Genomic DNA, 22,570 nt, shown 5'->3' with positions numbered 1-22,570 from the left:
GCAGACAATGAAGTGCTGCAGGTTAAATGATGGGCAGGGGAGAGGTGAGACGAGGGAAGTAGTGTAAAAGAAGTAAAAAGGCTGGGTGTGATGGTGGAATGACAGCTGTGTACTGCTGGAATGGGAACAAGGAAGGGGCTGGATGGGTGAGGACAGTGACTAACGAAGGTTGAGGCCAGGAGGGTTATGGGAACGTTGAATGTATTGCATGGAAAGTTCCCACCTGCTCAATTCAGAAAAGCTGGTGTTCGTGTGGAGGGTCCCCGTGGCACAGGCTGTGAAGCAGTCATTGAAATTAAGGATGTCATGTTGGGCAGCGTGCTCAGCAACAGGATGGTCCACTTGTTTCTTGGCCACAGTTTATCAGCTTACTTTCATGTGGACAAATAGCTTGTTGGTTGTCATGCCCACATACAATGCAGCACAGCAGTTGCAGCTTAGCTTGTAGCTCACATGACTGCTTTCACAGGTAGCCCTGCCTTTGATGGGATAGGTGATGTTTGTGAACGGACTGGAGTAGGTGGTAGTGGTGGTGGTGGTGGTGGTGGTGGTAGGAGGATGTATGGGGCAGGTCTTGCTTCTAGGTGTATTACAGGGGTGTTAGCCACAAGGTTAGGGGTTGGGAGCTGGGGTTGTATGAGGATGGACAAATATATTGTGTAGGTTCGGTGGACAGTGCAACACCACTGTGGGAGAGATGGGAAGGATAGTGGGCAGTACAGTTTTCATTCCAGGACATGACAAGAGGTAGTTGAAACCCTGGGGGAAAATGTAATACAGTTGCTCCAGTCCTGGGACATTCTCTGTCAGGGTTTTGACTACCTCTCGTCGTGCCCTGAAATGAAAAATGTCCTGCTCACTATCCTTCCCACCCCTCCCACAGTGGTATTCCACCATCCACCGAACCTACACAATATACTCATCCATCCTTACATAACGCCTGGTCCCAACCCCTTACCTCTTGGCTGATACCCCTGTAATAGACATAGATGCAAGACCTGTCCCATACAGCTTCCCACTACCACGTCACAAACATCACCTATTCCATCAAAGGCAGGGCTATGTGTGAAACCAGTCATGTGATCTACAAGCTAAGCTGCAACCACTATGCTGCATTCTATGTGGGCATGACAACCAAAGAGCTGTGTGTCTGCATGAACAGCCACTGAAAACTATGGCCAAGAAACAAGTGGATCACCCTGTTGATGAACACATGCCAAACATGATGTCCTTCATTTCAATGACTGCTTCACACCCTGTGCCATGTGGATCCTTCCCAACAACACCAGGCTTTCTGAATTGCACAGGTGAGATGTTTCCCTGCAATACATCCTATGTTCCTGTAACCTTCCTGGCCTCAACCTTCGAAAGTCAATGTCTTCACCCATCCAACCTCTTCCCTACTCCTATCGAGCACTCTACAGCCATCATTCCACCATCACACCCAGTCCTTTTACTTCTCTTTCTTTCCGCTACTCCCCCCCCCCCCCCCCCTCCATCTCTCGCTTGCCCTCTATCTAACCTGCAGCAATTCACCTTCTGCCACCCCTACCATACTATCTCTCCCCCTCCCCATCCCAGCCTCCTCCTTATCCCTCACTCGGTCTCCACTCCCATCATGCACTGGTGCTGCCACTCACAGTGTGTTTTCAGTTGCCTGAGACTGCTTTTGTGTGTGTGTGTGTGTGTGTGTGTGTGTGTGTGTGTGTGGGGTCTATTTTTGACGAAGGCCTTACTGGCCGAAAGCTTCATTTTTGACAGTTTTTTTGTTGTGCCTATCTGCTACTCTGCATCTCTGCTGTATGATGAGTAGCAACTTTGCTTCCCTTAATATTGTTACATTCCGTCCTGGAGTTTCTGTTGTTTAATCTCATTCTCATTTGCAAGATCCAAAAGCTCTTCACAGATTGCGAGGCGAAGGTCTTTCTGGTCTTTACTTGTAAGCCATGGGACGAACTTGGTGTCAACACATTCCTTTCCAAGATGCTATGTCAGGATTTCGTGACATGATCCAACTAAAATTGTTCATTCTTCTGAAATCTGTTGGACATTCAATCTTCAAATGGTACTCACAATTTCATTGACATTTCTGACATGAGTGTCATTGTTAGACGTCAAAGGGCATCCTGAATGAAGGTCATCTTTAACTTCAGTCCACCCATTTTTAAATTGTGACTATTCGTAACTCCAAGTACGGCTTAAGCACTCATCACCAGAAGCTTTCTGCATCACTTGGTTTGTCTCTGTAGAGGTTTTCTTGAGTTTCACGCAAAATTTAATGCAAACGCGTTGCTCCTCTAACTCTGCCATCTCTGGAATCCACAGACTGTGCAACACAACGTTCTGCTTAATACAGCACTGAACAACAACTAACAAGACATATAGCAATGAAACTTCTGGCAGTACACATTAAACACAGGCTTATGCAGGGATGCCAACCGCATTTTGCTCCAAGACGACATTGGCACAAAATTATGAATGTTCCGGAATTTTTTGAACATACCTTGTACACACACACACACACACACACACACACACACACTCACACACACACACACACACACACACACTCATGCAAATGCAGCTCACACTCATATGACTGGCTGCCAAGGTCATTCATTTTGTTGTACGTATCTTGTGCAGGGTAGATCTTTGTCTGCAAAATTAGTAATCCAGAAGCAGAATTCAGGATTTCCAAGTTTTACAAATGGAGTATTTACTTTTGCAAAAACTTCCACTGACATTTGTTTGAAATTATCTTCATCTTGTTTTCTTCACTTAGATTCCCCAAACTTCCAATAAGTCTTTTCATTGAAAAGCAGCTGCACTGTCTTGAAGATACTTTCCAGATTTAAATTTGTGCTTGACATTATCTTTCATTTTGCAGCCAATTCATTTGTTACAAAAACTGCAGAACACTGTTTCATAGCGTGTAATATGACACAAAATAAGGAAACTATCTAAAAAAAGAGTGAGTGAAACCAACCTGTGCACATTTTAATGATGTCAGTAACAAAAGTGAGTTATGTTGCAATACTTAACATATCCTTGTGTAGGCACCTTTCACTTGCTTGACCATTAATTTGGTAGAGTATTTTGAGTGCTCTGACTGGCAGTTGTGTTCATGCATACTAAATGCCTTTTATTGGAATACATCTAACTCTTTCCGAATTATGCTTCACTAGATATTTTCCTATACCAGTAAGTGAAAATTGATTACTTTTGTGAATATTTATGTGCAGATAATAGAGTTATTTTAAATTATTGTTAGTAAAGTAGGTTGTGTGGACACAATTCTAGTTGCAATGAGCTGCAGTTTGAATTTACCATAAAATGAATTTTTTAAGCTCACTAGTTATGTCATCTCCTTCCCTTTGACAATAAAGTGGAGTTTGGAAGAACTCATGCCTTGGAAAGATGGAGAGAAGATGTTAATTTGCCATTGCTCATCCCCATTATTTCTCAACCATAAACACAACCTCCCTGATTTTAAAAGTTGGGCAGAAACTGCTATTTATATACCTTCACTGTGGTCAAATGTAAACAGTATTGCTAAAAGCTAAATGTTGTTTTTGAATTATGTAATCGAATCTTGACACCTGTTGCAGCTAAATTTTCTGAAGATGTACCTGGTAGCATGCCATACAGAGCCACAACACTAAATTGTGCCTTTAGTACTTCTACTAATATTTTAGTATCATATTGTTTTTTGTCACAGTGAAATTGTCTGTGACACATCTCCATATGATGATAATGTTTGGAACTGATGTATGTCACGCTCAGAATTGCCATATCCATGTCGACACTGTTAAAGTAACATGATTTCATTCCCATATGCCACTTTTATGAGTTCGCTGATTTGAGGAAGATCTTTTAGTCTTCTGACGTGCCACAGTGCCTACTGTTAATTTGTAAAGCAAGTCAGTGGTATGTTTTACAAGCAAATATGATTATTCAACTTAAAAGAATGGAAACTCCATGTTGTGTTGTCAACAATGTAAGAAAGATAGATTGTACTTACCGCAAATATGACATGTTAATTTGCAAACAGACACGATTACAAGACAACCATAAGTTCTGACCACGTTTTCATCAGAAAGGTTTCTGGTCCAACAGAACACCACATCTATCTAATAAAAATGTTCATAATAGAGGAAACATTCCATGCGGGAAAAATATATTTAAAAACAAAGATGATGTGACTTACCATACGAAAGCGCTGGCAGGTCGATAGAAACACAAACAAACACATACATACACACAAAATTCTAGCTTTCGCAACCAATGGTTGCTTCGTCAGGAAAGAAGGAAGGAGAGGGAAAGACGAAAGGATGTGGGTTTTAAGGGAGAGGGTAAGGAGTCATTCCAATCCCGGGAGCGGAAAGACTTACCTTAAGGGGAAAAAAGGACAGTTATACACTCGCACACACACATATCCATCTGCACATACACAGACACAAGCAGACATTTTTACAAATGTCTGCTTGTGTCTGTGTATGTGCAGATGGATATGTGTGTGTGTGTGTGTGTGTGTGTGTGTGTGTGTGTGTGCGCGCGCGCGAGTGTATACCTGTCCTTGTAAAAATGTCTGCTTGTGTCTGTGTATGTGCGGATGGATATGTGTGTGTGTGTGTGTGTGTGCGAGTGTATACCTGTCCTTTTTTCGCCCTAAGGTAAGTCTTTCCGCTCCCAGGATTGGAATGACTCCTTACCCTCTCCCTTAAAACCCACATCCTTTTGTCTTTCCCTCTCCTTCCCTCTTTCCTGACGAAGCAACCATTGGTTGCGAAAGCTAGAATTTTGTGTGTATGTATGTGTTTGTTTGTGTTTCTATCGACCTGCCAGCGCTTTCGTATGGTAAGTCACATCATCTTTGTTTTTAAATAAAATAAAAATGTTCTCTATATTTTTGCTTCTTTCAACTAAATTGATGTTTTGGTTGACAGTCTTTCAATATACATATTTGGTACCGACATGAGTGTCTGACATCTGGTTGTTTGGTTGTGTGAGGGGAAGTACACAGTAACTTTAGAACCAAAACAGCTTTTGAGTGTGATAGCAGTTCTTGTAGGTGCATGTGAGCACTCAGTCTGTCACAATTGTGAAACACTGTCTAGGCACAGTTGGTATAGGTTGCACTGGTGCCCACTGTGCTCTGATGGGTAGACTGGCAGGACTTGTCATGTTAAGTCAAGACATCGAGATCAAGACTGGAATTTGCACTCACTGCTAAGCTGCTGGGTGGTGACATAAAGCTGCCCTGCAGAGGAATACGTGGATGTTTAGTGTCACATGGCTTGTGGACACAAGCTATTGCTGTTTGTACCTGGTGGATGTGGAACTCTCAATACTGCAGCAGCTGTCACAGGCAGGATGAGTTGTGATTGAATTGCAGGCGTCTTGACAAGGATACATGTTACTCTTTGTATATCCGTATTAGTGCTGAAAGGAACTAACTAAATTGGTGGGAAAAGAGTTTCACAGTGGCACAAAATGCAGCATTCATCATTCATCCTTGTATGTCTCCGGTATAGTAATTCTCAGCAACTTTCTGTAAGCAGGGTTATATTATTTTGCAACAAAGAGTATACTGACAATCAAATGTTGTTCACTATCATGATCCTACTGTATCTAAATGTGTCAGTAAAATTTTATGTACATTAGTTACTAGCTATAATTCTTTTTTCAGTAGGCAATTGATAGTGACTAACAGGCTATTTATCTGTACAGTAAATGTGAGGGGTGTGTTTGTGTGTGCCAAGTGTTGATTAGTGAAATAGCATGATCTGCTCTTAACATACCCTTGGAATGCATTTCTAAGACAAGGCAGACGCTGCAAAATGATGTCAGCAATCACAATCTCAAATTTACCACACAGCTCTGAATATTGAAATTCTGATTTTTCTTACAGGAGCAGCTTGGATTGCAAACATATTTTTGATTTCTTTTCTTTTTTTGCAGGGTCTACTATCTGACAAATACAGCAATGTTGTATTCCAAGGTAACCTTCTTGATGGTTTACCCAATTGGCTTGATAGGCTGTTCGAAGGAACAACACAACGATACTATATAAATTATTGGCCAGATTTTCCACTGAAGTAGGCAGTTGGCCAATGATCTGTATAACAAGAGGTGCTGTACTAAGAAGTATAACTTGTCTGCTTTTGTAAAATAATATAAAAATTTAAAACATTTTAAAATATCATGTAAATAACTTTTCATAAATTCCTTAGAAGCCCATTTCTCTTAAAAGTTTCTGCAAGTTCCATGTTCCGAAGAAGTTCTGTACCCTAACTGGAAATCTTTCTCCCAAATGCTGTGATGTGATTAAGGAGTGTTGTTGTTTTCTAGAAGAGGAATGTACTTTGTTAATCTGGCTGTTACTAAAAAAACTATAGTGTATTATTTATGATGTGGCATTTTGAGGGTCCCATGACTGACAGAAATAAGAATGTTGTTTTTTAGCATTTATGCAGCTGTTGTTGTGGTATGAGCAAATTTGATTGTATTATCGGAGAAGATTCTGAATACTGTTACAGTTTTAAGAACAATTGAAGCATAGCTTGAGAAACTGTGTTCACTGTGTGCATCACAACTCAAACTTCATAGGGGAAAATAATCCCTCTCTGTGTAGAGGAACAATCTGTGAAACATACTTCTACAGAAAGAAAAAAATCTCGTTGATTTTTTAAAAAATAGTTCTGTAAATAAATTAAGTCCTTCACCACAAATATACAGATGCCTATTACGCAAGAACTGAAGCAGCTTAAAATTAGTAGATATTTGCAACATGGATATTTTATGCCATGTTTTTAATTATATTGAAGGACTCCTGGAAAAAATAAAGAGACTTCATCAACTATAAGGACATTGTTCCATTTGCATTGATATATAGATTTTCACTGCCATTTAGCTTACAGAATTGTTGCTAATGTAGGTCCATTGCCTCCTAGAAAGTGACTCTGTGTCACTTATCAATTGACTTTTTTGCAGATATTGCATGATTCTGCTTAACCAAGAGCAAAGAAACATTCGTCTTGAAAGTTCATATATCTTTAAGAAGAGTATTTTTGAAAACACTGTTAATTAGGACCACGTATAGAATAAAGATTGAGCTTTCTGGTCGATAATTCATTCAGTTCACTATATGATGCTCTGTGGAAGCTCTTTTTTATGTAGGTAGTACCACAAAGGAAGTTACAGTTGCAGCAAAATCTTTAACTTTTGTCTTCAGATTCAGCCTGCAATAACTCAATACTTTGTTAAGTAGAAGGCAACATACCCTTTTTTGTATTTCACTCTTAATGTATTCTATTAATCTAAATTTTAATTTCTGCATGTGTAATAGGAACGAGACAAAATTTCTTTACAAAGAATATTCTTTAACTGAAGTGCATCTTATTATCTAATTTATAGAGTTATTTACACTTTTAGTATAATTTCTAGTCACTGACTTTGTTCTGTAAGAGGGAAAAACTAGTTTCCCTGAAAATGTAATGTTTTATCTAGTCAGATCGCAAATAAGATTTTAACACTTGAAGTCCTATTGGCTGTTTGAGTGACAGACATACTCCATTTTTAGCCTTACATTTTGTGGGAGTATGCTGTTCCCTGTATCTGTGATTACTTCAGATGAACTGTATCCTATTGAATCGTGCTACTATGCTGATTTTAATAACCTGTTTAAACATTTTCCCTGTAATTTCTATGGTTATGGTTTACTGTAGCTGTTCTTTTTTAATACATATTCGATATATAAAAGGAAGAAAATATGTTATTAAAACTTATAGTTATATATACCATAGTGATATTGAAGAGAAATCTTAGTTTACTTTAATACAAAGACTTTAGATACAATGTACCAATTAAATGAACACTAAAGTTGATAAATTTAATTGCACGTGATGACACAAAATATACAATCAGTTGTAAATAAAGATTTTTAACAAATTAGTATTAATGATGAGACATGTAGTCTAAAATGTAGAAGGTAAAATGCTTTCACTGAAGAAAGGAAAATTATGTATGAATATAAATACAAAGTCTGATGAATAAGTCTTAACATTTTGTTTATCAGAATTTTTGAAACACACTTGTTTTGTGCTTAAGGTTAACTTCTCAGTTATGCTTAATGAGAGTGAAAGGAAATATTAGATTTTGATATTTCATTTTTCATAAGCAAAAAATTGTAGTTGTTAGTATTTATTAGTTGTCATTAGTCTCTTTGTTTCTGTGTGTGAGCCAATGATTGTAATTTCATATTAGAATTTATACAGTGTTTTGCAAAATAAGACATTATTTTTTGGACTACAGTTTTTAACAGTGTATAAGTGTTCATGTTTCATGCTGAATTTTTGAGAAACTGTCAGAATTCTTAATTAAAGGTCCGTTTGTACAATGTTGTCATGATATGACCTTTTTATTTTGTATTTACACACTCTGTGATATTATACAGTTTAATTGTACCATTGGCTCCCATTCAGCTTTCACAGACCCCCATAAAATGACAGTATGTACAATAATTTCTTTTTTTAGAATTTTTGATTTATTTGTTTTTCTGTTACATGTGGCGGGTAATGTACCATATTTGCATAAAAAGCTAAGTTATCTATATTTTTTGAATTCCCAGCATTAGAAAGAAGGCTCATTATGTTCACACTCATACTTGGATGCACTATCCTCCCAATCCCTGTCTATTCCTCCCCTCCTCCAAGCCCACACATACATTCCTAGTCATGCACAACTTCATTTGTGTGTGTGGGTGGGTGGAGGGAGGGTGGTACTAGTTGTCATTGCTTTTTGTACATAATATTCTGTAAAATTTATGAAGATTCTAAGAATGTCTGTCATTTAGGGGGCTTTTACATATATTTTTATTTCCTGTAAATGAGCATTATTTGAAAGTACATGCTATTCAGTAAAACTTTCTGTAGACTGTAAATAGAAATGGAATATTACTAAAAACAAATTAAGCCTTGTAATCCCCTAGGGGATTGACAAATTTTCCAAAGTGCCATACATATTGTTTACATGAGGGTGGGAAATGTAATTTTAATAGCCTAGAGCAGAACTGATCTATTTGTTATATATGAATCTATAACGCTAAAGGTGAATGGCTAAGTTCTTGTAATTATTAATGTTCTCTCATTGTTTATCATAGTTTGTTGCACATCTAAACTTGATATCTCCCTCTACATTTCACTGCAATAAGTAAACATTTATCATTTCCTTTATCCCTGTGACATTCCTACACTATTTATTATTTAATGTGTAAAATTTTCAGCAGTGCTTTCTTGGTTAATCATTCTTGTTGTTGTTGTTGTTCTTCTTCTTCTTCTTCTTGCTGTTGTTGTTGTTATATTATTATTGTTATTTATGCAAGCTTACTGCTCTAAAATTGCAGTGAATGATGGGACACTGATTTTTCAATACTTACATGCTCATTAAAATTTCAGGGTAAGTCGTCGATGTGGAGTGAATTGCAAGGACTGTGTAATGGCACTCTGCCATAAACTTCTGGTGACTTTTCTGCATTTTAAACAGGTCATTGCAATTTGCTCTAGGTTTCTAATAATATTTTATAGTATGGTCGCAAATGCTATTTGCATTATAAAATCAAGAACATCATTGAAAATGCAGTACAAATTATTTTACATGTATTGCCTTTATACTAGAAAACCAATTATACATGCAAATACATTCTTTCTTTCAAAACATTTGTTTTCATTTGATTAATGAAAAGTTTTTGGTTATGTTTTTCCTTTCTTTTTACAGAATAGTGTATCTTTGATTAACACTTAATATAATGTGCATCTGACAGCAGACATTGGCAGTAGGGAAAAAGAGGCACTGTTAAAAATAAAATATACAAAGCTGTGAGTTTTTATCTTCCTCATGTGTGTTTTCTTTTGTATCGCCTTAAGAAATATTGCTGCATACAGGCAGGATATATTGAAAGAACAGGGTACAAGTAAATGAAATAAAATGATTGAGCTGGCACATTGAAGGAGTTTTTTTTAAAAAAAAGGAGAAAACTATGGTTGGCTAAGAAAAAATTCCAATCATTGTAGAACGAAATAAAAAGCAAGAATACAGTATGCATGATATACAAAGAAAAAAAAACTGGAATGAAAGAGGGCAGTGAAAGACTCAAGAAAGGAAAGTGTAAATGTGTGAGACGGTGCAACCTAAGAGCAGAATGAGAACTGATGGGGAATGTTGTGATATGTGGTATATAAGACTGAAAAGTTTACTTATTAGAATTAAAACAACTTGCATGAGTAATCCCAAATAGCTGTGGTCAAACTATGAGGCAGAGCATGTGCACTACTTGCTTAATCAAAATCTTCAGTCTGCAAGTCATCATGTCATGAACCAAGTGATTGAACATAAAACGTCCAAAATGAATGTTTAGTAGTGTTACTGTAACACTAGTCTGTGTTGTAAAACTTTTTGTTGTCAGATGGTTTGTTAAAAATAAGTGTTTTTGCTGTTTCTAGAAATAACTGCCAAGTTTGCCTATCACTTCAGGTTTTTACATAAAAAAGAAATAATATTTTGAAAACAAAGATGATGAGACTTACCAAACAAAAGCGCTGGCAGGTCGATAGACACACAAACAAACACAAACATACAACATACATGTATGTTTGTGTTTGTTTGTTTGTGTGTCTATCAACCTGCCAGCGCTTTTGTTTGGTAAGTCTCATCATCTTTGTTTTTAGATATATTTTTCCCACGTGGAATGTTTCCCTCTATTATATTCAAATAATATTTTGAAGTTTTTAACTTCTGAGACCACAAAAATAGTCGAACACCATTTCATACAATGTGAGTTTTTAATGACAAAGTACATTAAAAAAATAAAATACATTTAAAAAATACTCTACAGAACTCCCCTAATTCATTTCATGTTTACCATGTATCAAGTCAACAGTATTCTATTAATTTTTAAACTTTATCTTTCTTGACGTCCTGAAAAATCCTCCGTGACTCAGTATCTCCGCTATATGGTGAGTAGCAACTTTCCTTCTCAAATATTGTGACAGATTCTTATATATGATGACTGTCCCTCTTCAACATCCAACAATAATTGGCCATCGCAGTTGCATTCCAGTCCCCCTGGTACTTCCTCTCCATCTCCTTAATATCTTGGTGAAAATGTTCACCCTGATCCTCCTCTCCATCTCCTTAATATCTTGGTGAAAATGTTCCCCCGATCCTTATTATAATGTTCCGAATTTTCTGGAATGTTGTCAATGTACAAATTTTCTGGAATGTTGTCAATGTATGAGTGTAGAAAGTTGACTTTCAGACCTATCTTCTTCAATTTTTTCAACAATGGCTTTGTTATTAGTATCTTTGTTATTCCCTATCAAGTTCTCAGTAACTTATCAGAAGGCAGTCCATGTGTCTTTTTCTTTCCTCCTCATTGTGTTATCAAAATCTTCATCCTTCATCAATTTCTTTATTTGAGAACCAACAAAAATTCCAGCATTTAATCTGTTTTGTGCGATGAAGAGGAAGTTTCTTGGAAAGGTACTTCAAGCAGGCTTCATCCTGTTGTAGATCTTTTACAAATTAATCCATCAAGCCCAGTTCTATGTGCATTGGCAGAAGCAAGATTATTATTTTTTTTTTTTTTTTTTTACAAGCAGTTCATGCAGGATTTTTTTTAGTTCCAGGCACAACATTTATCTGCTCTGACCAAATTTTCACACTCCAGTGTCTTTGCCTTCTCTGACTGTTCCATTCATATAGAAAGCAAGGCATTTCTGTCAACCCAGTTTTTTGTTGCAATAGTATTCTGACAACTTTGCAGTCACTGTGGATAAGCCGTTTTTGTTTCTCATACCTGGATACTTGTTAAAAGTATCTTCGGGTGTTCTGATATGTCTCTTTCATTTTAACAGAATAGGCCACAGGAATTGGATCCATAAATGTTCCCATTACGCAGTAACACACATTTTAGACTCCTTGTTGATGAGTCTAGAAGTAGTGTCCTCTGAGTAGGATCATGTTCAGTGCCATACAAGTACATTAACTCACTTATGTTATGGCAGTAAACCAAGGAATCATTCAGTGAGAATAAAGGAACTAGTCCTTTCCCTCTTTGTCTGCACTGTGAGTAATGTGTTCTTGGTTTCAGAAGATTCTTACTTTTTAACTGCGAGCCAAGTTGTTCCACAGATTCCTTAGGCAAATTCAAATCTCATACGAGATCATTAAGTTCACTTGAAGTTCGCTCTGATAGCCGAGTTGTGGGGTAAAGTCACATTCAGGCTGGTAGACATCACTATTGTCTTTGGAATTGTATCAGCTTCATTATCATCATCATCTTCTTCTTCTTCTTCTTCTTCTTCTTCTTCTTCTGCCACATTATCTAAAACTGCTGGAGGAAGAGGAGCAATCAGATTTTCTCCATGTGCGGCTGGTGTAGTGGCTGAAACAATGCTTGTATACACAACGTGTGTTTTAATTTTAGAACTGCACCCCTGAACATTAACAAAACAGAATTAACATTCATTAAGGTGATTTTTAGGGACCCTCCACACCACTGGAATCACAAATGGCACAAATGCTTTCTTTCTTTTGTCCACAGACGTAACCTCTTAACACAATAGCGGCAATTTGTCTTTGGTGCCCTTCCCTTGTCCTGGTCACCAAGTTTCATTTTAAAATAAACATGGTAAGCTTTTTTCTCAAAGTCTGTTATGACCATTCTCTACTTGGCACTGTATAATTTCCACAAATCTAACAGAAAACATATGGGTTGTTCAAACTCTTGCGTGTTGACATTGTAGTTACAACAAACAATAGGCAAACTATTTTATTAATACTGTCTTAAATATCAGAATAATCACAATGTAAGACTAGCAATGCCAGTCTGTGAGATGAACAACACTTTCAAGGTCACACAATAGTAACTAGCATCAACAGTTTTAACAACCTAAAGGTATACAGTGGCATATTGATAAATTTCCCTCCAACAGTATGTATAATGCACTGACACAGCAACATATCTTTGAGGTCAAATTGTGGCAAAACTGCATGTGATAGGAAAAAACCTGAAAACAGATTTGGAATCAACATAAAAAGTTGAAGTCAGTTTCCAATCATTTCATGTCAGCAGACTAGTGTAATCATCAGTTCTGCTGAACTACATTTTTCTCTGAATTTATGAGCTATCAGTCATAAGTGAAAAGCACATGCCTGATATGGTGTAAAAAACTGTTGGCATTCAAAACAATTTCCATTCATCTTGGCATGGATAAATATACACAGAAGTGCAAAAGAAACTGGTATAGGCATGCGTATTCAAATACAGAGATATGTAAACAGGCAGAAGACAGCGCTGTGGTCTGAAGTGCCTATATAAGACGAGAAGTGTATGGCGCAGTTGTTAGATCGGTTCTGCTGTTACAATGGCAGGTTATCAAGATCTAAGTGAGTTTGAACATGGTGTTATAGTCAGTGCACTAGTGATATGGTGAGTAGCAACTTTCCTTTTCATAATATTGTTACATTCAATCCTGGATTTTCAATTGTTTTATTTCATCGTACATTTATTGTAGAAGTAACCACTGATCAAGCTAGGATACATGTTAGAATTAAATTTCCAGTAGTAGGAATGAATGCACAATACCAATGTTACACGGTACATCCATATCCAATAAAATGAAGTACAGTTCAGAAATGGGTACAGTTACAAACACGAGAAATATCATTCGATTCTAAGGAAAGAGATGCTCATGTTGCCATGTCCATAGAAAATTTCAGTGACTGCATTCAGGAAAGAATTAGTATTTGTCCATCAAAGGCGATAGAAACCAACCAAAAGTCATGTGAAATGCAATTGTTTTTATGGAAGCTAGAAGCGGCAGAGTGTGAGAAAAAAGTTTTTGTGCCACAGTCGGAATTCCAGAGAACCACAGACCACTGGCTTTATTCTATGTTTACGTCAGAAACAGTAATCACTAACTGTTACGAAAATGGAAAACCTACAGGAATTATGCGGTTATTGTTACAAGTAACGGATTGCTAATAAAAGTGACTTGATGCGAGATAGCAAGGAGACAGTTTCACCTTCCAAATACCATTACGGGTACAACACTAATTAACATGTCCAGACCAATGTTGTATTGGCCAGAGAAACCCCCACACATTCTATCCCACCAAAACCTAACTTATATCAACAACTCGTTGGCTTAAACTTTATTACAGCCAATAAACAACTTGATAAATTCCAAAAACCAACAGAAACAGTATCATGAAAAGCATAGGCAGAAGACAATTATTTACAGTTCGTCAATCATGAGCATAATGTTGGTTCTGATATTTATTTGTGCAATCTACTTCTGTCTGAGATGTATGATGGTACACTCAAGTGAAATAGCAAACCACCAAATGCAGTAAAATAGATACAACTTAGTCATAAGATGGAAGCAGAAAAAACAATGCTGTAGTTAGGTAAGCATAGCAAAATCAACTAAGAATGTATAGGCTAACTAAGAACAAGTGAAGCTGAAAATTTGGGACGAATTTTAACAGAGGGAAGGGATGTGAAACTGTACAGAATAATAAGGGTTCCAAGTCATAAAATTTTCAGTAGAGTTCAACCACTTTGTTGTAAGATAGGCTGGTTATGCTACAATTAGCGGCGGACCAGGAAGCACGTGATGCAAGACAGACGGGCAGCACAATCTGCAGTAGCTGAGTGAGAGAGAGCAACAGAAAAGGACAGTGACTAGGCAGAATAATACGCACACTCATTCGTTCGCACGGTGCCCCAAGAAGCAATAGACATGGCTAGGGCAAACCCTCATAAATCAATTTAAATAGCTGCTAAGAGAGAATTAAAGCAAGGGTAGCAGAATGAGGTCACATGTGGTCACCACCAGTAAATTGCATGTCACAGAACTATGGAGAGCTCTTTAAATGTCTGAGCCCCAGCTCCAAGTAAAGGAGAAAGGTTCAGGTCAATGGGAATGATGGAGTCCATGTTGACGACATTCCGTTCCATGACCATGTTGTTTTAGTAAGTCTTGTCTCAGATCAACCAGCGCAGTACCAGCCAGCCATGGAGTGCCGCAGAGCTGAACTCCACTGACGAACTTCATGCTATGTCACACCAAACATTACTTGCGGGAGAACTGTGAATTACCAGCAGCTGAGCGGTACCAGGTGCTGTACTCTCTGAATGTGGGACAGAAGACGACGACAAGCGTCCCTCACGGAGCACCGTCCGGTACGCGTAAGTGCCTCCAGGTGCGAGGCCTACAAGGCCGGCAGTACTAGGTTCAATGCCTGCCGCCTGCACCAAGCCACAAATGGTGTGGTCCAGGGAAGAAGAGGTGTGGGGTGGGATCGAGTACATTCCCTCAGCTGGTAGCAGTCATCCATGCTGTACCAGGCTGGTTTAAGCATCCATATTGATGCAAGAGGAATGATGTCTCACTAGGATGCAGGCACAGGGACTGGCACAGTGTCTGACACCAAGAGTCTGTACATGACCAGGGCAGGTGGCACCTACGGCCAACAGTGCACCACTCTTTGTAAAAGTTGTCAAAATAAACAATTCACTGAATAATCATGTTTTCTTAGCACCATGAGCAATCCCACACGATTCCTGAGACATTGTGCAGAGGCATCTGCTCGGCTCTCTGTAGTATTCTTGTCAGCCAATCTAGGTGACCAAATCATTGGCCATAACTGTCCAGAATCTTCTTAAAACCAATTGTGAACAACTGTGGCCCGGTGACATAATGCACTGTGATCCACAAAAATTCCATTGCTGTTTGGGAACAAGTAGCCCAACATAGCTATTTCAAGTCAGTGACTGTTCAGCTGGACAAGAGGACCCAGTCCATTCCATGTACACAGCCCACACTTTTATGGAGCCACCACCAACTTGGATAGTGCCTTGTTGACAACTTGGGTCCATGGCTTTGTGGGGTCTGTACCATACTTGAACCATATTGTCAGCTCTTACCAACTGAAATCAGGACTCATCTGACCAGCCCACCATTTTCTAGTCATCTAGGGTCCAACCGAAATGGTCATGAGTCCAGGAGAGGAGTTGCAGGTGATGTCGCACTGTTAACAGAGGCATGACAAATTTCACCACACTGCTCTAATGGGTACATTCATCATATGTCCAGATTGATTTATGCGGTTATTTCACGCCGTGTGCTTGTCCGTTAGCAATGACAGCTCTATGCAAAGTCTGCTGCTCTCGGTTTTTACGTGAAGGCCATCAGCCACTGCGTTGTCTGTGTTGAAAGGTAATACCTGAAATTTTTTATTCTCGGCACACTCTTTGGCGCTGAGGCTTCCAGAATATTGAATTCCTTAACAATTTTCAGAATCGAATGTCTTGTGTATCTAGCTCCAACTACCATTGTGCTTTCAAAGTCTGTTAATTGCTGTTGTGTGGCCATAATCATGTTGAAAATCTTTTCACAAAAATCACCTGACTGCAAATGACATCTCCATCAATGCATTGCCCTTTTATACATTGCATATACGATACTACCGCCATCTGTTGAAATATTACTGTATCTCATTACTACCTATCAGAACCCCTCGGAGAGCATTAAAGATGAACACCAGTCCAAATTGTCCATTACATACAAAAATAACCACTATTTCAGTATACATATAATTCGAAAACGATGCTTTGCTGAAACCATATGTGTAAAAGCCACCGTGTGCATTCTGAATGTGCCAAAAGCATCTAACATTGTTCTTATGTGAGAAACACAATATAAATGTAAAATTAATACTGTAACTAATCGAAAGAAATAGAGCACATGGTCAGGATGTACCAGTAAACTTATCATTATAAAATTACTACAACAAATTAAATAGAACATATAAATAAAGCACGTTAATTGAATCTCCGATATATGTTAGCACTAAAATTCGGGCACTAGCCGATTTGTTATAAACAAATTTAGAAATGTAATTGTTACCTGTAACATAATTGGTCAGAAAATGTTATATTAACTCGTAACTAAGTTGAAAATAGGTTCACGTTGTTCAGCTCAGCACTGAGATTGTAAATTTTTAGCAGTGTGTATCTCATATTCGGTTTAACTTTTAATTGTGATTTTACATAAAATTGTAATTTTCATAGTATGTAATTGTTAACAAAAGTATAAATAGAAGTCGTGCAGGCACCTTGAGACACTCGTTTTTTGGCTACTGTTGCGAGCATATGTATTGTAGGCTGACTCTTTTGTTGATTGTTGGAAACTCTGTGTCGTTTGATGCCAACTTTGGGTACATGTGATGTAACTGGTACAGTTCACCAGGCTCGGACAACAGAGTCCTGGAAATATATTGGTATTAAAACTGCACTGTACTTTGGAATTTATTTGGGAGTCTTCCGCAATTCTTTTCATAGGCTGCACAGTGACGAGACATGAATCCAGGAATTTTACAAAACCCCGAGAACTAAACAACTCTCAATGTTGGTAGAACTGACGTGAAAACAACAGTGATTTAGGTTTTCCGTGATTTCCCTAAATCGCTCCAGGCAAATGCCGGGATGGTTCCTTTCAAAGGGCACGGCCGACTTCCTTCCCCGTCCTTCCCTAATCCGATGAGACCGATGACCTCGCTGTCTGGTCTCCTTCCCCAAAACAACCAACCAAAACAACAGCGCATCAACTGGGCATTTCACTCAAAACATTTGCAACACTGAGGTGGGAAAATATAAACATCTCACTGTATACGTGTATATCATAATCCCACATCATTTGCCACCTCCATATATTTTCTTTGGACACTGGACTAGGACAAACATCATGAGTCTCAGCTACAAGAGATGTCTGGGATGTTTTATTACTAACCTTTCTTTACTGCATTTAATTCTTTTTCTTTGTTATCCATCTGATGATCAAGGTGAGTTTGAAAATTCTCTTGCCATGTAAGCAAATCCTGCGACAAAGTTTTTTGTATGAGCCCTAATCCATCTTTAACAGCTTGTACTGAAGAGCTGTGTCCAGATTATACATCTACATATATATTCAGTACGGTAAATTCCGGAGGTTACCCCCTGTACCAGTACGAGCCATTTCTTTTCCTGACCCACTCATGAATAGAACAAGGGAGAAATTAGTGTCTACACGCCTCCAAATGAGTCCTAATTTATTGTCTCATATCTCCATGGCCCTTAGGCGAAATGTATGTGAGTGACAGTAGAATCATTCTGGAGTCAGATTCAAATGCCACAACAGCGTTCCTCGAAAAGAATGTTGGCTTCCCTCCAGGGATTGCCATTTGAGTTCCTGAAGTATATCTGTAATAGTTGCATGTTTGTTGAAACTACTGGCAACAAATCTAGCAGAACACCTTCGATTTGCTTCGATAACTTCCTATAATCTGACATGGTGTTGTTTCCTAACACTTGAGCAGTACTGAAGAATAGGTTGCACTAGCATCTTATTGCAGTCTCCTTTATAGATAAACCACACTTTCCCAAATACTCCAAAATAAACCGAAGTCGATCATTCACCATACCTATCACAATCTTCCATGCTCAGTCCATTTCATGTTGCTTCGCAGTGTTACACCCAGATATTTAAATGATATGATTGTGTTTAGCAGGACACTGGTAATGCTGTATCTGAACATTACATGCTTTGCTTTTCCAACTCCTCTACATTAACTTCACAGTTTTCTACATTGAGAGCTAGCTGTTATTGATCACACCAACTGTAAATGTTGCTGAAGTCAAGTTTGTATCCTCCTCCTGTCACTCACCTTCCCCACACCACAGCATCATCAGCAAACAGCTGTGGATTGCTGCTCACGCTGTCTGCCAGATCATTTGTGTATATAGCAAATAACAGCAGTCCTATCACACTTCCTTGGGGCACTCCTGACGATCCCCTTGTGTCTTATGAACACTCGCCTTCGAGGACAGTGTAGTGGGTTCTATTAGTTAAGAAGTGTTTGAGCCACTATTATATCTAACTTATTTCATATGCTCATACTTTTGTCAACAGTGTGCAGTGGGGCACCGTGTCATATGCTTTTTGGAAATCTGGAAGTATGGAATCTGCCTGTTACCCTTTATCCATAATTTGTAGTACATCATGTGAAAAAAGGGCAAGCTGAGTTTCGCATGACAGATGCTTCCTAAAACATGTTGCTTTGTGGACATAAGCTCTTTGGTCTCAAGGAAATTTCTTATATTCACACTCAGAATATGTCAGAATTCTGCTGCAAAATGATGATAATGGTATTGTTCTGTAATTTTGTGGGTCCATTTTACTATTATTATTTCTATTTTTCTCAGACCTTAGGTCTGGTTAAAAATGGAAAGTGACGCGGACCTTCATCAAGCGTGACTTCCTTTTAACTGTATGGTATATGTTACATTGTATTTAGGAACTTTCGGGTTACTGAACACGTATCAATAATTACGGATTTCTGTAGTTGTATATATATGTTTGGATGTAGCTGTATTGCATTGATGTACTGGTGGATATTGTGTGGTATGACTCCTGTAGTTGATAGCATAATCGGTATAACGTCAACTTTATCCTGATGCCACATGTCCTTGACTTCCACAGCCAGTTGGATGTATTTTTCAATTTTTTCTCCTGTTTTCTTCTGTATATTTGCTGTATTGGGTATGGATATTTTGATTAGTTGTGTTAATTTCTTCTTTTTGTTGGTGAGTATGATGTCAGGTTTGTTATGTGGTGTTGTTTTATCTGTTATAATGGTTCTATTCCAGTATAATTTGCATTCATCATTCTCCAGTACATTTTGTGGTGCATACTTGTATGTGGGAACGTGTTGTTTTATTAGTTTATGTTTTATGGCAAGTTGTTGATGTATTATTTTTGCTACATTGTCATGTCTTCTGGGGTATTCTGTATTTGCTAGTATTGTACATCCACTTGTGATGTGATCTACTGTTTCTATTTGTTGTTTGCAAAGTCTGCATTTATCTGTTGTGGTATTGGGATCTTTAATAAAGTGCTTGCTGTAATATCTGGTGTTTATTGTTTAATCCTGTATTGCAATCATTAATCCTTCCATCTCACTGTATATATTGCCTTTTCTTAGCCATGTGTTGGATGCGTCTTGATCGATGTGTGGCTGTGTTAGATGATATGGGTGCTTGCCATGTAGTGTTTTCTTTTTCCAATTTACTTTCTTCGTATCTGTTGATGTTATGTGATCTAAAGGGTTGTAGAAGTGGTTATGAAATTGCAGTGGTGTAGCCAATGTATTTATATGAGTGATTGCTTTGTGTATTTTGCTAGTTTCTGCTCATTCTAGAAATAATTTTCTTAAATTGTCTACCTGTCCATAATGTAGGTTTTTTATGTCGGTGAATCCCCTTCCTCCTTCCTTTCTGCTTAATGTGAATCTTTCTGTTGCTGAATGTATGTGATGTATTCTATATTTGTGGCATTGTGAGCGTGTAAGTGTATTGAGTGCTTCTAGGTCTGTGTTACTCCATTTCACTACTCCAAATGAGTAGGTCAATATTGGTGTAGCATAAGCATTTATAGCTTTTGTCTTGTTTCTTGCTGTCAGTTCTGTTTTCAGTATTTTTGTTAGTCTTTGTCTATATTTTTCTTTTAGTTCTTCTTTAATATTTGTATTATCTATTCCTATTTTTTGTCTGTATCCTAGATATTTATAGGCATCTCTTTTTTCCATCGCTTCTATGGAGTCACTGTGGTTATTCAATATGTAATCTTCTTGTTTAGTGTGTTTTCCCTTGACTATGCTATTTTTCTTACATTTGTCTGTTCCAAAAGCCATATTTATGTTGTTCTTGTTGTGGTCTTCAGTCCTGAGACTGGTTTGATGCAGCTCTCCATGCTACTCTATCCTGTGCAAGCTTCTTCACCTCCCAGTACCTACTGCAACCTACGTCCTTCTGAATCTGCTTAGTGTATTGATCTCTTGGTCTCCCTCTACGATTTTTACCCTCCACGCTGCCCTCCAATGCTAAATTTGTGATCCGTTGATGCCTCAAAACATGTCCTACCAACCGATCTCTTCTTCTAGTCAAGTTGTGCCACAAACTTCTCTTCTCCCCAATCCTATTCAATACCTCCTCATTAGTTACGTGATCTACCCACCTTATCTTCAGCATTCTTCTGTAGCACCACATTTCGAAAGCTTCTATTCTCTTCTTGTCCAAACTGGTTATCGTCCATGTTTCACTTCCATACATGGCTACACTCCATACAAATACTTTCAGAAACGACTTCCTGACACTTAAATCTATACTCGATGTTAACAAATTGCTCTTCTTCAGAAACGATTTCCTTGCCATTGCCAGTCTACATTTTATATCCTCTCTACTTCGACCATCATCAGTTATTTTACTCTCGATAAATAGCAAAACTCCTTTACTACTTTAAGTGTCTCATTTCCTAATCTAATCCCCTCAGCATCACCCGATTTAATTTGACTACATTCCATTATCCTCGTTTTGCTTTTGTTGATGTTCATCTTATATCCTCCTTTCAGGACACTGTCCATTCCGTTCAACTGCTCTTCCAAGTCCTTAACTGTCTCTGACAGAATTACAATGTCATCGGCAAAGCTCAAAGTTTTTACTTCTTCTCCATGAATTTTAATACCTACTCCGAATTTTTCTTTTGTTTCCTTTACTGCTTGATCAATATACAGATTGAATAACATCGGGGAGAGGCTACAACCCTGTCTCACTCCTTTCCCAACCACTGCTTCCCTTTCATGCCCCTCGACTCTTATAACTGCCATCTGGTTTCTGTACAAATTGTAAATAGCCTTTCACTCCCTGTATTTTACCCCTGCTACCTTCAGAATTTGAAAGAGAGTATTCCAGTTAACGTTGTCAAAAGCTTTCTCTAAGTCTACAAATGCTAGAAACGTAGGTTTGCCTTTTCTTAATCTTTCTTCTAAGATAAGTCATAAGGTTAATATTGCCTCACGTGTTCCAACATTTCTACGGAATCCAAACTGATCTTCCCCGAGGTCCGCTTCTACCAGTTTTTCCATTCGTCTGTAAAGAATTCGCGTTAGTATTTTGCAGCTGTGACTTATTAAACTCATAGTTCGGTAATTTTCACATCTGTCAACACCTGCTTTCTTTGGGATTGGAATTATTATATTCTTCTTGAAGTCTGTGGGTATTTCGCCTGTCTCAAACATCTTGGTCACCAGATGGTAGAGTTTTGTCATGACTGGCTCTCCCAAGGCCATCAGTAGTTCTAATGGAATGTTGTCTACTCCCGGGGCCTTGTTTCGACTCTGGTCTTTCAGTGCTCCGTCAAACTCTTCACGCAGTATCTTATCTCCCATTTCATCTTCATCTACATCCTCTTCCATTTCCATAATATTGTCCTTAAGTACATCGCCCTTGTATAAACCCTCTATATACTCCTTCCACCTTTCTGCCTTCCCTTCTTTGCTTAGAACTCGGTTGCCATCTGAGCTCTTGATATTCATACAAGTGGTTCTCTTCTCTCCAAAGGTCTCTTTAATTTTCCTGTAGGCAGTATCTATCTTACCCCTAGTGAGATAAGCCTCTACATCCTTATATTTG

General features: G+C 38.2%; 1 protein-coding gene across 1 annotated transcript in view; it reads left to right on the top strand.

The window, feature by feature from the left end:
• Positions 1–9,716, top strand: part of LOC124605419 (dnaJ homolog subfamily C member 16) — a 172,365-nt gene extending 162,649 nt beyond the window's left edge. Inside the window, exon 13 of the mRNA XM_047137074.1 lies at positions 5,962–9,716. Coding sequence (XP_046993030.1) covers positions 5,962–6,102 — 141 coding nt within the window. The 3' untranslated portion in view covers positions 6,103–9,716. The remainder of the gene's footprint in view (positions 1–5,961) is intronic.
• The last annotated feature ends 12,854 nt before the right edge of the window (positions 9,717–22,570 follow it).

Source organism: Schistocerca americana, chromosome 3 (assembly GCF_021461395.2).
Source record: "Schistocerca americana isolate TAMUIC-IGC-003095 chromosome 3, iqSchAmer2.1, whole genome shotgun sequence".
Taxonomy (NCBI): Eukaryota; Metazoa; Arthropoda; class Insecta; order Orthoptera; family Acrididae; genus Schistocerca; species Schistocerca americana.
The sequence above is the reverse complement of the archived record's forward strand: the minus strand, read 5'-3'. Positions and strand labels throughout refer to the sequence as shown.